This window comes from Myxocyprinus asiaticus, chromosome 37, assembly GCF_019703515.2.
Source record: "Myxocyprinus asiaticus isolate MX2 ecotype Aquarium Trade chromosome 37, UBuf_Myxa_2, whole genome shotgun sequence".
Lineage (NCBI taxonomy): Eukaryota > Metazoa > Chordata > Actinopteri > Cypriniformes > Catostomidae > Myxocyprinus > Myxocyprinus asiaticus.
The window spans coordinates 18,495,766-18,513,552 of record NC_059380.1 but is presented as its reverse complement, the minus strand read 5'-3'; the positions used below and the strand labels follow the sequence as shown (position 1 = coordinate 18,513,552).

The window sequence follows — 17,787 nt, the reverse complement described above, 5'->3', positions numbered from 1 at the left end:
CCATTAAAAGGGCTGTTTCATCGAAATGGCCACTGGAGAAATATGATTATTTCTGGGGAAATTCCAACATTCTTGTCACTTCAATGGAGAAAAGGGAAACAACATTACAGTTCAGTGCAATTTATGTCTTCCAGCTGTGAAGATGCAGTGTTTTTTCAAGGACCCCATACACAATTTAAAGAAGCATTTAAAGGTAAGACCCATATGAAAATCATGTTAGCCAGGATAGTTACAATTAGTCATAAGTGATCCCTAATTTCACTGTCAGACCGCCTTTCGATCGTTTTCGCAGGAGCAGGAATACAAGCGGAGAAACGACCACTCCACCCGGCGAACGGCTAGTATTCCGGTACACTGTCGAAACTTTAGTGTGACTTCTCATTTCCATCTTAACTTCAGTTGAAACTCTAAAATTGTTCTCTGAAATGCGTTCATGTTTTATTGACAACTGTAATTGGGACAGCATTTATTTTTTCTTTGTTGAAAACAATTCAAATTGTACACATGAATACCAAATGAATTGAAAATGTTATTAAATTCTTAGGGGAAAGTGCAATGGATAATTAATCTGATTTTGATACTTATTATAAATGTATCATTAAGAAGTTCAAAAGTACGGGTGAGGGAGAAATACTGGCAAATGTAACATTTGAAAACTCATAGAAAGTAGGAATAAGTAAATCAAGACACACTAAAAAGGTTTAAATCTGTTTTTATCTGTTGTTTAAAACAAGATTTTTAAAAATATTTTATTTATTTTTTTGTCATTAAAATCCTCCTTAAACATAAACACAGAATCACCCATAAATGTTAGCTGGTGTGCACCAGTCAAATGTGCAAACAGAGGACAGACATTGGAGACATTAATAATAATTATGATGATGATGATGATAAAGAAGATAGCCTGTGATCTAACGATTGCAGTCGGAAGTTAATGATTGTTCAGTGCCAATTAGTCTTCATGCTAACTGCAATATAATGCAGAATTCAACTTTGTAGTGTTTTTGAATCGGAGGTATATCCTGTCAGATTTTGTTAACCAAGACATAATTCAGTGCATCTGTTCAAACTGTATTTGCTTGATCAGAAAATAAACAATTTTCTGTAACTGATCACCTGATTTGTTTAAAAATGCTGAGTTGTTCTACATTTGAACATATTCTGTTTTCCTATTGAGGCAGTGTCCCTGTTTTTCTTTTTTTTTTTCTTCTTATACTGTATATAATAATAGCTACATCACTCATGACATTATTAAAATACGGTTTGTTTAGCATTCAGAAGGCATGATCAAAAGTCTTTTAGAAAATATTGCTTTTCTCTTTATTCACATATGTGATTTTGAGGTAATCTAAAAGTAATCTGACTACATTCTTATTGAGGTAACTGGATTAAGTTACTGAATACATTTTTTACTACATAATCTGTTTTTGTAACGGATTACATTTAAAAAGTAACCCTCACAACCCCGCACACACACACACACACATGAACACACATAAAAGAAGCCCCTAAACCTGGCCCTTAATTTCCATTAAGACTTTATATTGTATGCTTATTAAGCCTTTTCCTCATGGGGACTGATGGGAAGTCCTCACAATGTCAAATATGTCAGGTTTTACTATCTTTGTGGGGACATCTCTAGGCAAAACCTGACCCACACACACACACACACACATATAAGATTCAGCAATGCTGGTAAGGTCATGTCTGGTGACACCATAGCAAACATGAACTGCAGCAAATTGTGAGCTCTGAAACAGACATAACATGACTGGAGAGCAAGTAACACATTTCCATTACTCTGCCATTGCTCACTGTCTAACACACACACACACACACACACACACACACACACACACACACACACACACACACACACACACAACTACAGTAGTATTCTGCTTAGAGAAAGCACTTTGAGTCTGTTCTCCATTGAAAGTCTAACTTCATTCGGACGCTTATTTCCCCTCATCTCCTTCAAAAGCACACAAATGGATTTTTGGATTTTTGGCAAATTTCTTATGATCACAAATGGAAAACAAATCATGATTTTCACCATGACAGTTTTCAACTTGCTCTTCACATACTTAAAAATCCCTGCAGCATTTACCACAAATCACTTGGTGGCTCAGCTAATGGAAAACTTCTTTTGGGTGAATTCTGCTCTAACAGGTGTTCTTAAGTGTATGGACAGAAAATTGGCACAGGGGGTTGTCATGCCGTAAAAAAAAAAAAAAAACATTAAAACCCCAAAATCTGAAAGGTTGAATTTTCTTTAAGTGAAAAACAGGAAATACTCCATGTTATTCATACAATTTCTTTTAAACTGTATGTTTAAGTGCTCTTGAAAAACTGTACCAAAAAGATCTATCTTTTGAAAGTGGTACCATGGTACTACAATGTTTTTGAACATGTACTGTGACACTGTATATACAGTGGTGAGGAGTACAAAAAATAAATAAAAAAATAAAATACTAAAAAGTTGCAGGTTCAAATACATTAAAAAGTGGTCCAGGAGCTATGACAATTGTGCCTTGCCATGAACAAGGCATCTAACTTCAGGTTGCTCCATGAGGACTGTCCCTGTAATAGGAGTCAAGCAATTTGGATAAAAGCTTTGGCTGAATGACAACTTTCTATACATTAATATAAATGTGAGCATGGTATTTAACATATATTTAATTACATAACATCTGAAAACTGAAAACAATCAATGAATTACAAAATTAGCACCAGTGTTAAATGTATTGTATCCCATAGTAAACAAATACAGGTTAAATGGGACCCACATATGCATTCTAGGAGTAGTGATGCATATTCTCTTATAATAATAAAATAATAAAAAAATAAATCTTTAAAAAAGTCACTTAACATAATAGCAGACACCTTAATTGAGGAATACCTAGAGTGGCAGATGAAACGACCACCTCATGTAGAAATCAAGCCCTAAAAACTAGATGTATGGTCATTTTTGACCCACATATGCAGTCTAGGGTTTATATTTATATATAAACAAGCAACTAATCAGTTCAAATGACCATAGTTCATGCTAAACTTGTAACCTCAAGCTGCAATCTCTTGCTGGTTTCTTATTTTCTTGTTCATGTGTGTGTATGTGTGCGTATGTTTATGAATGCATGAAGAAAAGCAATATCAAAGGTTTTTATGATTATGTTTCTATGAACAGAGGGCTATCAGAGATTTTATGGTATACTGTGTGTGTGTGTGAGTGTGTTGAGAGTGTTTGAAATTCCCATTTGCAGTATTCAACCACACAGGCCTGTGAGAATGTAACAGTTTCCATTCACTCAGTGACCCACTCTGGTGGGTTGGGGCGGGGTCGCCCCAAAGGTGATTGACATCTTCTATTGTTTTGAGATCACCAAACTAAGCCTCGATCACCCCACCCTATAACCCGCTGACCCTCTCTGGCAGACCCCTTTTGCCTCATAACCCCAGGGGCCATGACAGCAACAATATTGATAGTAGCCAAACACTTCTCTGGAGGAGGACACATCCTCGTCTGATAAATAGCCAGACTAAGTACTTCTCAGCCCAGGCCGCTGTCTGGAACAAAGGGCGCACAATAGTGGATCTCGCACCAAGCAGCAGGGCGGACTGCATTAAAAACAGCTCAGAACAGGCATAAGAAATGCCCAGCCTTGAGTGCAAACTCTGAACCCTGGGTTCTTTCTTTCTTTTTTCTCTGACTGACCCTCCTCTCGGCCTCCATCCTTTCTCTTGCAACTGGGGTGACAACATCCCATGGTTGGAAGTAAAGTCTGAGACGCCCCGTTGGTTGGGGGACATTTGATGCCTGTGACGCCCATCACCTAAATTTCCAGGACAGGCACGATATCTGAAATGATACCCAAGACACCATGTACTTGCTGGGTTGGGCTGCTTTGGACCAGACTAGCTGCCATGAAACTTCGGGATATCACCACATTTACAAATCACACAATTTTGTTTGACTCTAGGTGTCTATGAACCCTATATTTTGATTGGAAATCAAATAATAAAGGAAAAGTTCACACAAAAGTGTAAATTCTGACATTATTTAATCACCCTTATGTTTTTCCAAACCTCTTCTGTGGAAAACAAAAGAAGTTAGGCAGACTTTTCATGCTGGTCTTTTCAAAAGAATGCAAAAATTAATTGTGCGCTATATTCCAGGTCTTCTGAAGTCATTCAATAGCTTTGTTTGAGGAATTTAAGTTGTTAATCAATGAAAATTCCTTGAAAATGCCTCTCAAATCTTATTTGTGCTTCTGCACATAGAAACTTGGTCCAAAACCTGTTCTTGAGACAAGAACCAATGGTATTTAGCATCACCAACATCAAACTTAGCGTGATGCATCTTGATGCACCATTTTTAAATATATGCAAACACAAATCAGTTTTGAGAGCTAGTGCAGAGGGGAAGGTTTTCTGTGAATAAGGATTTACATTTTTAAGAATGAATATATCACACCTTATGGACTTTTATGGCACTTTTTAGTGCTTTTTTTTTTCCTTTTTGGAGCTTGACAGCATCCATCCCTTCGTCCATCCATGTTTTATTGTACAGAAACACGAACATGAACATTTTGCTTATAGGAATATTCCAGGTTCAATACAATTTAAGCTCAATCAACAGCATTTTTGGCATTATGTTGATTACCACAAAAAAGTAATTTCAACTTGTCCCTACTTAAAAAAAAAAAAAAAAAGTTACAGTGAGGCACTTACAATGGAAGTGAATGGGGCCAATTTTTGGAGGATATAAATGCAGAAATGTGAAGCGTATAATTCTTTAAAATAACTTACATTACTTTTTCTGTAAAACTTGTGTCTTATTTGAGCTTTAAAGTTTTTTTAAATAGTTGTTTTTACAGTCGTTTTAGTGATTTTTGTTTACCTCACTACATTGTCATGGCAACAAAGTTGTAAAATTGTATATAATATTATGGCACATATTCTGTTGATTAAGCCTAACCAAAACTGAACCTGGAATATTTCTTCAACGTATCGCTTTGTGTTCCTCAAAAGAAAGAAAATCATTCAGGTTTGGCATGACATGAGGCTGAGAAAATTTAGATCAGAACCCATTTATAACAGGTGCTTACTGGTGCTGATTAAAGTTATTATTATTGATTATATTTCTTTTCGGGTAGTGAAAGTTGATACCACTCTTCTGAGCATGGAGAGATTTTCATACTCAAGTCAGCTCAGTTTTTCTGGCTTCTAAATCTCTGGCTCTTACAGATAACAGATGGCCATGAACCATTAAAAATGACTTCTCAAACCGATTATTAGGACAAATGTGCTTTTAGCATTCAAAAGAGCAATTTGTGTGACTATGCTTTTAGGATCAAGTGTCTTGACACACAATGGGAGTGTTATAGTGTGGGGCAGAGCTACAGGTTATGTCCCCCCTGAGCCCAAAACCTCTGAACCTCAGGTTTGAGGGGAAAGGGGCAGTACTGGGTGCGCTGCAATCAGAGAACGCTGCAAATTCATTGATTTCAATAAGGATGATGCATCGGATGTACAGGAAAAACGTTAGGGTTTGCAAAAGTAACACTCCATCACTGAGAACATTTAAGCTTTTGCTGCACTCTAATGTTGATATCTGTTGACCAAAGAGAATATAGGAGAGGCGGGTTCAGTTGTGCTTTCGTAAATTGAATTAGCTATATCCATTCTCAAAATGAAGCTTATCCATTCCTGTCTGTCAAAAGCTCAGTCAAAGCTTTCTTTAGTGTGAAGGTGCCTTAAAGCAACTCGGGACATGCTAAGGAGGAAGGGCAGGTGCTAAAAATCATACTATTCTACTTAATGAGCTGCATTATTTTAAGATGAAATGCTGCATTCTTTTTTAACATGCAGACTTTCCTCTCAAAGTACCTTCTCTGTTTCTCAAAGCTGGGATAAACACACACACATGCACACACAGAAAAAAAGCACAAGTTAAAGTAAAAAAGAAAAAAAAGAGGTGAAATTGCCTCATTAATGCATCCTGCGTGTTGCCCTAAGCCTTTTCCCTTTGCCTGCACCCAGCGGGAGCCCTTTTTATCAGGCCAAAGGACACCTTTCACAGGACCATTAGTGAAACAGGGACAGAGGCAACCTGGCAAATTCCCCCCGTCATGCAAGTGAAAAAAGGGGGATAAAACAGAGAGTAAAAAATAAAAAAAATCTCCTTCCATCCGGCCAGACAAAAGTCTGACCTTGAGACCGTGGGCGGGCTGCCTCCGGAGGAAGAGGTGTCAGGCATGTCGTCCGGGCCCCATCACGAGCCAAAAAACGACCTGTCCAGGCTAATGGCTTTTAGCTGTTGCTATTTAAAAAATGGTAATGTCTGGCACCCTAGAAGCTGCGGATGCAATTACCCCCTTCAGGATACCTCTGTTAAATATAATTTAACCAATCAGCATAATTTGGACAGTTACGCATGATGGCCTTGGAAACTGGTTTTTCACCTATCTCACCCAGAATGGCAAAGTGTGCAGCTAATAGTGCGCATGGCATTCAACAAATTGACATTTTCATCAAGCGGAGAGATCAGGACACACCCAATCTCTGTACTAAATGACTCTGAAGTAGACCCAGGGGATCTCAGGGGCAGAACCGGACTTTCCGCCCAGACTCCGCCTGATTAAACTTCCAGACATACAAATTGCTGTAATAAAATTCTGTGGATCCTTCTGTCCCGAATGTGACTTCAACTAATACAATAGAAAATGTCAGACAATTAAATGACATTAATAATTGATTTTTAAACTATTTTAATTTGTTTACAATGTCTGGCACAGGAAAAGAGTGTTCCACTTGGCATGGTGCACCAAAATTTGTGTTTTGACATTGCACAGACAGATTTCTGGCGAGTATACAGACAAGCTCGGAGGATCATCAGAGACTCCAGCCACCCGAGCCATGGGCTGTTCTCACTGCTACCATCAGGCAGGCGGTATCGCAGCATCAGGACCCGCACCAGCAGACTTCATGATAGCTTCTTCCCCCAAGCAATCAGACTTTTGAACACTTGATCTCCCACAATCAAAATACATCAGCACTGCACTTTATTCTCTTACGTTTATATCTCACACCGGACTGTCATAAATTATATTATTATTATATTATATATATATCTTAACAACTTACTATCAACCGACAGCCTGAATGTCAATACAGTACAATACAACCTACTGTACATTCTATATGTACTTTTTTTTAATTTAAATTTATTTATTTTTTTATTGAATAATGTGTACCTATATTGTGTGCACTGTATACTGTACAGTGTATGTTATTATTTGTATATTGTGTTGTGTGTAATTATGTGTATATCAGACGTTTAAATTGTGTTGTGTTAATTTGATGTTTATTGTAAATTGGTATATGTCTCATCACTGTCACGACTGCTATGTTGCTCGGAACTGCACCCAAGAATTTCACACACCATTGCACTTGTGTATATGTAAAAGTTGTTTGATTTGATTTGATCACTGAAACTTGCTTATATGAAGGTTTACAATCAAAACAACATTCAAAAGATAAGTGCTTTCCTCCAGTGTCCCTTTTGGTAATGCATTATATTATGTATTAATTATTATTAACTATTTATTGAACACTGGTAAAGCTTCGCGTAATGTCTAAGACCACCCTTTACTTGTGATAAAATCACCAAAAATGCACAACCCCTACTGGCTTATTGCTTTTTTATGAAATTGTTTAAATGTAACACATGCTAATGCATGCTGGTGCAAACAGTAGTTGGAAAGTGAACAATGTTTTGTGTGGTGAATGAAACTATGAAGCAAAACCTATTAATTAAACTCTTGCCAATTTGGAGTCCAATTCTGCCTACTCTATCTTCATAAAATTTGATAAGATCTCCCTTCAAAAACAAACACCAGGGAAATCAGAGAGAAAAACTTCAGAAATCTTTTATATTTACTCAGGGGGAAACTCTATTACTGTATATGAGTCACTGTTTACTAACCATTTACAAACAATATTCTATTTTATATAGCACACACTGGATAACAAATTGGTTGCATATCAATTCAAAAACTGTAACCTGTAATTTTGAGTTTTAGTTGCACTGTACATTCAGATCCATAAACCATGTTGTAGAAACATTTACAGAGGACTGGCATATACTGTATTTTATTTCTTCTTTTAGCCATATGTCCCTAGAGACCACACAACAGACTTGAACAGACTGAACTCTTTGGCACATGTTATTGATCAGAGTCTGTTGTGAAATCTGGGCATCCTCATCAAGTCTTCCTTTACCCTTTACACCCCAGTTCCTGTAACCCAATAGCCATCAGTACAGTGAATGACTGCACCCTGGGGCAATACTGACACCTGGTCACAAACAAGAGCAGACGGCAGGTTCGGGGTTGAAAAATGAGAGTTAGAAACAAGTTAGTCTCAGCATAAGGAGGGATACCTATGGACCGCCCACAGTCTGTTCACTGATTATATGGCAAGCTGAAATCTGATTGGCTGGCTTAGCAACTTACAGAAGTAATGCAGCCTTAAAGCGAAGTCGGAAATATCGTAATTATGAGTTCTGAGCACATGATTGAAGCAAAGTCATATTTATCAGTAGGAAACTCGGAATTCTAGATGATACACTATTTGCCGACTTGTGACGTTTGAAGGGGTGTGCCATCATGAAAGATGAAAGCTTATAGTCAACTAATTTAAACTAATGACTCACCCTTTGGAGTTGTTTTATGCAAACTTATAAATAATTTGTTATTTAAATGGACTATATTTTATCATACATACATTAATAAATCATATAGTTTGTGTAAAAGTACTGCATGAGTATTCTCTTATGATTAATCACTGGCATAAGAGAAAAATAGTTTTGCCGTCATATATATATATATTTTTATAGTTTGACTTCTTTCATATTTTGTTTCCAACTTGAATACGAGACATGTCGTAATACCAAATGCCCAACTCGTATTTAGGTGCTTCCCATGTGCACTTGAAGGCAGGAAATGTGTTTTTATTTCTTTATTTCTTTTTGTTTTTTATAAGTTTGCCTGGAAACAAAGTCATGTTATGCACCATGTTGATACAACAAGCGATTTTGAGGATGAAACAATCTGAGGATAAAAAAAATTTAAATATATATATATATATATATATATATATATATATATATATATATATATATATATATAATTTAGTTTTTTGCATGCCAGATCTATAATTGTGGTATTATCTATTTCAAATAAACCCAACTCCAAACAGCACATACAAATTAACTGCGATTTGTCACTTCATATGTCATTTAGATGGCTCTTCCTGTCTCAGTGAGCAGTTTATGAATAAGTGCTTATGTTATTCATTAGACCATTCGCTTTTGTTGGTTAAAGGTCTGGCAACGTGAAACTATGAAGCACTAGGTTACTCACAGATGTAGTAGTATTCATGGCCAGGTCGGAACTCGAAGCCCAGGGAGAAGGGTGTGAACAGCTGAAACTTCTCTGAAAACTTAAGAGGCCCATTCAGACTCAGTGGGCGATTGCACTCCCAGCGCTTGAAGCCTTTTGTGTGGTGGTTGCAAGTGGTGTAGCCATCATAGTTGACCATATAAAGGATGTAGCGTTCCATGCGCTCCTGAGGAAGGGGGTCCTCATAGTGAGGACAGTAGATGTCCAGGTAGTCATTGATGGCCACCTCCACTGTGTATTCACCATGCAAGAATCTGAGAAAATAGAGAAAAAACACAAACAACTTCACATGTTTCCCAACAAATGCATTTGCACCATTTGAAATAAACAAAATCGCAAAGTTATTACTATGACAGGCAGAAGGTCAAAAATTTTACATCTTTTAACACAAAACTCCCTCAAAGTAGACCCTTTCATGGCAAAATAGAATTGCTAGAGGCTCCTGTCACTCATAGTGGAGATATTCTCTATGTGTCAGTGACAGGTGGGATTGGTAGGGGAGACTTGGTGCTGAGGGTCGTACTGACTGGAATGACCAAGTGGAGGTGGATGAGAAGAGATTGATAGGGGTTCAGAGAGAGAGAGAGAGAGAGAGAGAGAGAGAGAGAGAGAGAGAGAGAGAGAGAGAGAGAGAGAAAGAGACTTCATTAAGGGTTTTCACACAGTCTGGCTTCATCCCAGCACTACTGAAATTAGTTTGTTGGCCAAGGCAATTTAGACACAAATTGAGCACCTGCAGGAAGGTACGAGTCAAGGCACAGAAATTGCAGCCACTTCGCTGGGACTGTGACTTCAAGTGTAGATGGACCATAAGGACCCAAAAAGTATCTGGACTCTCTAAGGGATAGTTCACCCAAAAATAAAAATTATGTCATCATTGACTCACTCTCAGGTCACTCCAAACCCATATGAGTTTCTTTCTTCCATGAAACTCAAAAGGAGGCTGAATATTTGGGAATGACAACCTCAGTCACAATTGATTTTCATTGTATGGAAAAAAGATCCAATGGATGTGAACGGTATATGAGGCTAACATTCTGCCTGAAAATTTTGTGTTTCACGTAAGAAAGAAATTCATACAAGTTTGGAACAACATGACTAGTACACTAAGTGAGTGAACTTTCCCTTTAAGCCACACTTATAAATGTAATAATGTAATAAATGTAATAATGTCACTGCATAGACAGCAACATTTGAAACCAAGTGGCATCTACATACATAAGATGCTAGCCCTTTTTCAGAACTAACGTCACTTTTCTGTGCCATTTTTACAATGACATTTATTACAGTGATTCTTAATGGATGAATGAAGTCCCCTTAAATTCAGTGTAACCACAGGTGTTGTTCATCACTTTAAATACAGACATGTTTCACCAAAGTTAAACAACCAGAAATCATCCAAATACTTTTTATCTTAATTTTTATCAGAGTATCTATCGGTGCCCCTTATGCTGGGATATAAAGGTGATGTTTGCATATAAAGATTATAGACATTTGCAAGCAGTTCAAAGATAAATCGGCATTCTCTTCAGTGAAGTACATATGATTGACTAACTGGCTGAGTAAAAATAAACCTTAAAATTGTTTAAAATGTTGAAATATTTAAAATTGTTTAAAAATGAAAACAGATTGTTTCTGATTAAGCATACTAGAGCTTGTAGCATTGTGAACAGTATTGATTGATACTTAATAAAGATATCTACAAGGAGGGTCCGTCATCCAACAAACCTGGATCTCATTTTAACTGGGTCAGTTTATGGTCTAACATTAGCTAACATCTGCTTACCATACATTTTATTTTCACCTGGCAAGAAAGAGTGTGTATTGTAGACATAGACACAGCAAAAGGTGTGTACATGAGTCTTTCAGATCATGTCTTTCTCTTCACAGTGTGAAGATGACATTAATAAGATCTAACGGCTTCAGCAGAGAGACTCTAATGGTTTGTCACCAGTGCGGTTGACACACCTGCTCCATCCTCCATTCTTTATGCCATCAAAGCAACCCCCTTCACTACAAACACAAGACAGCCAAGCTCAAATCAAGTGCTCACACTATGTGAACCCATACCAGAACACTTCCTCCAATTTAGCAGGATATCAAAGTTAAACAAGGGCTAGATGAAATCAAAAGAAATGCTTGAGGACCACAAAAGCCACAACACAAGGATTTTACAATTACATGGTCAAAAGTCTGTGGACACATGAACACCACACCCATAAGTGCTTTTTGAACATTTTATCTCAAAACCATGGAGATTAATAGAAGTCCTCCCTTTGCTGCTATAACAGGTTCCACTCTTCTAGGAAGGCGTTCCACTAGACTGCAAGGATTTGCTTTTATTCAGACACAAGAGCACCAGTGAGATCAGGCTGATGTTGGGAGATGGGGTCTAGCTTGCAGTTGGTATTGAAATTCATCCCAAAAGGGTTTAATGGGGTTAAGGTCTGGGCTTTGTGTAGGCCAGTCAAGTTTTTCCACACCAGACTCAGTAAAGCATGTCTTTATGGAGCTCACTTTACGCATATGGTCTCTGTCATGCAGGAACATTCTATTTTACAGAAAACTTTTGTTTGCAGAGATTGCATGGCTGCATGCTTGATTTTTCATGCACCTGTTAATAATGGGTGTAGCCGAAATAGCCAAACCCGTTAATTAGAAGGGGGTGTTCACATATTTTTGGCCAAGTAGTATTCCACCCAGTGCTCAGTCTAGTTTCAAATCAAACTATAGGACCTCCCTCGAAAAACAAAAACAAATCACATGATGTACAAAGAAAAGGCAAATGTTGCTTTACTTTGTTGGCTGTGTGGTTAGGTTTAAATTATTTAGAAAATCACATGGCTTTGTTTTAACTGGGGGTCTTTGAGGGAAGATAGGGCAGGGCCGAGGCCGGGGATGAGGGTGCAGAAGACTGGGGGCTTTGCAATGAGATTTGGCATCAGATGACAGCTAATCTAGGACTGGAATTACTGTCAAAGGGCCAAGCCAGGCCAAACACCAGCTGTAGCAGCACACAAAGCTTCTCCAGACGTCTACTTCCCTTATCACTGTGGCCCAGAGAACAACCCCCTTTACACTGCCTGACTTGATCTCTTTTCATATTTCTGTGCCACTTTCTTCTTTATCCATCAGCAATACTTTAAACCCCCCATGCTTATATTACAGTCGACATGGACTACATCAGTGATGCTCTCCTAGTTCACCTCGTAGCCAACAAGCTCAATAAAACATCTTGAAAAAACACCTCATGTTCATCTTTATCCCTCCTCAGCACAGAGCAAACAAACATTTCTCTCCCTGGCAGTGAAAAATATTTGGTTCACTCTGGAGATGTATGTACTCCATTTTTTTTCTTGCTTACTGTTTTTTGTCAGGTTCCCTCTAATCACAGGCTTTGCCAGTAAACAATATTGAGAGCAGAGGGAAGATTAATGGGAGAAGGCGTTCGCCATAGGACCCTCCTGATGTTTACGGAGCTTTAAATTTAATCATCTTGCCATAAAAACATGTGTTAGCGGCCCTTTAATGCGAAGTGCGTTATCATTACTACACATTCCGCGGGTCAGGCATCTCTCTTTCAGATTCATATGGTGCATTATGCCTTAATAAATCAATAGCATTGCCCCTTCCCCGCTTCCACTACTAGATGTCATTAAATCCGGAGGAGTCGGCCAAATGGTCCGACACACTGAGGCAACACGTCATTCCTTTTTTATTCAAAAGTATCTCGCTGTAAAAAATGACCTTACAGCCGATGGCTGGTGGATACAGGGTGGTGGAAGGGGAGAGATGACAGATGGAAATATCAATAAGTGAGCCCAGAGTGTTTAGAGAGAGCTAATGCATGCAGTTAGGTGAGCGCGCTTCATAAATCACAGTGTAGTCAGTTCACTGCTCCGCTTCCCCTTGTCCTCCAAGTGCAATCCTGATCAGACTTCCCTGAACTACTCTCTTGCTCTGCCGATACATCAACAACTGATCTCACATCAGCTGTAAATGAGCTGTGTAGCCTCCCTTTCACAGAGTGATATTTTCATTACAGGTTTACATTCTTAAAAATAAAGGTTACAGAACCGAAGAGGGTTTCGCTGCCTAATGTCATATGAGAACCTTTTTGAAAGTTTCATAAAGCACTTTGACCAATCATTAAAGGAATCTCTTTAATATCTCCATTATTTCAATGTAATAAAATGGAGAGCGAGTGGAGACTTGAAGTCTACTGCTTTTCAGATTTTTCTCCTGAGAACAAGACCCAAGTAATCTCACAGTTTCAGAACAGATCTCAACAAAGGCACAAACTGTGTTCAGATTTGCCAAGATACCAATGTCTACAGTCAACGGTCAATTTTTTTTTTTTTACATTTAAAATTATCTGAGCTAGGCTTTTCACATTCACTTTAGCTCTCTATATTAACAATTGCCTATGTAGTTTCTATTTTTATTTTCCTAGAGAATTTTAGGAGAAACATCAGAAACAAACTTGATAATTCAATAAAAAGTGAGAACTCCATTAAGCATCTTGAACTATGAAAAAATCATAAAAAAACATCCATCACTTGCATCCAACATATAGTCATCTCAAGAACCCTATACAGCGAATAATGATGCCAATGGAGTTCTTTACTGAACCTAAAGTTACACAAAGACCCATCGAAGAGCCTTTAATTCTTAAGAGTACATAACATGTACTTTATTGCCTTTGTTCATGTATTTTGTTTTACTTGATACTTCCTTAATGCCATCTAAAAACAGATAGAATATTGTCATTTCAGATAAACTCCACTGATTAATGAATTTAGACATGTGCCATCTGTGAGGCCTTAAGGTATTATATACCACAAAGTGCTAAACCTGCAACTGTTTCTTACTCTTCCCAGCTGGGAGGAACATAAGTGAACTGAAATCCAGTTCTGGATTTTGAGTCTTTGGTTCGTTGTTTAGCTGCTATCATCCTCACAGGACTTCAATTAATCAGACCAAAACACTCTTGTTCGGCATGTTTAGAAAGAGGGTGACTCTCTGGGTGAACTTTCCTGGCAGTGCGGTAAAGAAAGGGTTTGAAGTACAGTGATTTACTGTGGTGTCTGGCTGGCAGAGAGCCTCAGTTCCAAATTTTAGAACTTCCTTTCATAAATGTTTGCCTGTAGAATCTGCCTGTAGAGTCTGTTTTCCAGGCCTAAAGCAGGAAGATGTTAAACATCTAATGGAATATGTTAAAACCAAACAAGCAGATCAGATAAGACAGAACCCGTGATTTTTTGTAGTATTTAGAGGCTCCTGGCCGGTGCAAACAAAGCCGTTACGATTGGATGTGTAAGATAAGAACCACCGATTTCTGAATGTGGGTCTCCTCAAGCAATTATGTGAATTTCAGAATTGGACTAATGAAGTGGAAAAGTGAGTTTGAGTGTTTTAAAAATAAAACATCGACAGCTTATGTTTCTGTAACCACTAAAGGTGGAGGGAGGGGGTGTAACTTACTCTACCTCTGCACAATTGGATAAAGACAGGCCAGCTGTCTAGACGGAGAGAGAAAAAGAGAGAGAGACCCAATAATGAGACAAACAATACTTAGCCTTTTTTAGAAATCGTTAGACTCTGAGCCAAGTCATTCATTCTATTCCTCACCAGATCTTGCCACAAAGCAGATGGTGAAGTTTGCCAAACTCTACCAGGTCAAACAGGAATAATGAGTTTGTGTTTTGTTTAAAACTTCGCCAGGCTGTTGGCTTTGTCTATCCTGAACCTTTGAGTTGAGCTGCAGCCAAAACAAATATGTGTGTTTATTCTGCAATTAACCAATGACCTGGTCATATTAGTATAGGCCAAAAACAGGCAACTAATAACCTGGAAAAAGGCTCACACACTCCAGGCGTAATTCTCCCTCAAACGCAGCACCATTTGGTTGGAGACTCATCACCTCGGGCGTGCTGCAGGGGTGTATGGTCAGTCCAAGCGAGTTTTGGGATGATGAGGGCAACTATGCTCAGGTTGGTTCTATTATTAAGGGTTTCACAGCATGTTGGGAGGAGTTTTGCATGTGTGTGTGTCTGAGAGTGTTCATATGCACATGCATGTGTGTGAGAATGGCCCTTTGTGCCATCGGCTCTGGGTCTGGAACCCATTTCCACATGCTCAGCTTGGGCTTGGTCTGTGGACCACCTCTCCCCATGTGGAACATGTTTATTGTTCTTTATGTCAGGCAGACGCCGAGACCTCTGCGGCCCCCTTCTCCCTGCAATCTCTCCTGTTATTCCAACTCTGTTTGAGCAATTTTTCTATCACAGCATCTATGCAAACGTTATCCCAGCTGACGTCCAGACAGTGCTAGAAAACTAAGTCAGGGGGATGGTTGAGAAAAATAAAACAAACAAAAAAAAAAAAGTTTGGGACAGATGCCCCAGGGGACAAAACACATGTGCGCTTTGTGTGAGAGGAAGAGTAATGGTTGTTTTGTTTTTCTTTTTAAGGAAAAGTTCAAATAAAATGAAAATTGTCACTCTTTACTCTCTTATGTCATTCCAAATTGTTTGTTTGAGTCTCATCATTTCAATGAATCGGTTTATCCATTTCACAAAAACTTTCACATATCAGGTTCTCAACCCACTGACTCAATGATCCGATCTTAGCAGTTAACAGCTCCTGGAGGGCAGATCATCAGTGAATGAATTAAAGTTGGGGTCTGTTTCTCACACAAAGCTATTTTGTTTCTGTTTCTCACACAAAGCTATTTCAGAAGACTTGGAATATACTGCACAAGTTTTATTGTCCACTTTTATAATACTTCTATAGGGGTGCCTGAGCCACAGCCCTCACTGGCTTTTATAACATGGAAAAAAGTGGCCAGGTTATTCTTTAATAATTCAACTTAAAGGAATAGTTCACCCAAAAATGAAACATTCTCTCATCGCTTACTCACGCTCATGCCATCCCAGATGTGTATGACTTTCTTTCTTCTGCAGAATGCAAACAAAGATTTTTAGAAGAATATCTCAGCCAGGGTTCCCACTCTTATTAATGCACAAATTTCCAGGACATTTCCGGAACATTTTATGCACCTAACAAGTGTAATATTTAAGCAAAATCACATGCGTCCATTCTTTTATTTTGGCGTTTTTGTGTTTTTTTGATGGTAGTTTCTCACCTCCAGATAAGCAGTTTGCTCCATAGCGCTGTGTGATTATTAATCCCAGTAAAAATCAGTGGTCCGACTGCCATTGTTGTCTAAAATGTATAACTCACAGGGATGTAAACTCATGAGGGACAAAAAAGGTAAGAATAGGCAATTGCTTTGATTGCAGAAAAGTAAAAAGAGGACTCGTTTATGTTAATGTCTTAGCGTTTGTTTTTGTTTGGGTTTTTTTTGGTAAATGTAATTACTGTAGTTCAATAACTGGGCTCTCTGGATACTAGGAAAATAAATTATGAGACATTCAATATCTCTTCATAAATTTGGACAGTTTTAAAATATTTCTTGAAGCTTTGTACTCTCAAAGACATCATTTGTGAGGCAAAAACTTGTGTGAAGTTGCAGCCGAGATTGCACTGACGCGTCACTTCATAGACTTCAATGACGCGAGTCATGTGAAAGCCCCTCAATGTTTATAAACATCAGTCACTTTTACACATCAATAGCTCTTCCACCCTTTTCTCTCCGTGATGAACAAGGTAGGCTCACTTGCTGATGCTGAAGTAAATGAACAACATGCTGCTCTCATTCAGTCGGTCGGTACATGTACCATGTCATTCAGTTTGTTTATGAATGACAAGTTTCACGAATGCTGCTTATCACTGTGCACACACTGCTGTAGCTGTAATCAATCAAGCGATCTGCCTCAGTTGGACCGCGATTGCCAAGCACACGATTGGCTGCTGCTGTAATCAATCACAAGGGAGTAAGCATCCTTAACCGTTATTGTTGTTTCACAATCCGTAGCCGTTGGCAGTTTGTGTATTTGACTTCCGAGTCCCGACTGTTACCATGTTTTTGTACGTGTAACGAAAACATTGCTAGCAACACAATCAAACCGTTTTATTATACTAAAATATTTTCCAGGACAAATAATTATTTTCCAGGACATTAAGGTATTATTCTAATTTTCCATGACTTTTCCATTACTAGAAAACTGCACCGCAAAATTCCAGGTTTTCCAGGATGCGTGGGAACCCTGCTCAGCTCTATAGGTCCATACAATGCAAGTGAATGGTGACCAACATTGTGAAGCTCCAAAAAGCACATAAAGGCAGCATAAAAGTTATCAATACGACTCCAGTGGTTTAATCCATGTCTTCTGAAGCGATCCAATCGATTTTGAGTGAG

The 17,787-nt window shown here is 38.3% G+C and overlaps 1 protein-coding gene across 1 annotated transcript in view; it reads right to left on the bottom strand.

Annotated features, from left to right (window-relative positions):
* The window catches only part of LOC127428257 (ephrin-A2-like), a 144,335-nt gene that overhangs the window by 10,338 nt on the left and 116,210 nt on the right, over positions 1 to 17,787 (bottom strand). Inside the window, exon 2 of the mRNA XM_051676476.1 lies at positions 9,426 to 9,718. Within this exon, the coding sequence (XP_051532436.1) occupies positions 9,426 to 9,718 (293 nt within the window). The remainder of the gene's footprint in view (positions 1 to 9,425; positions 9,719 to 17,787) is intronic.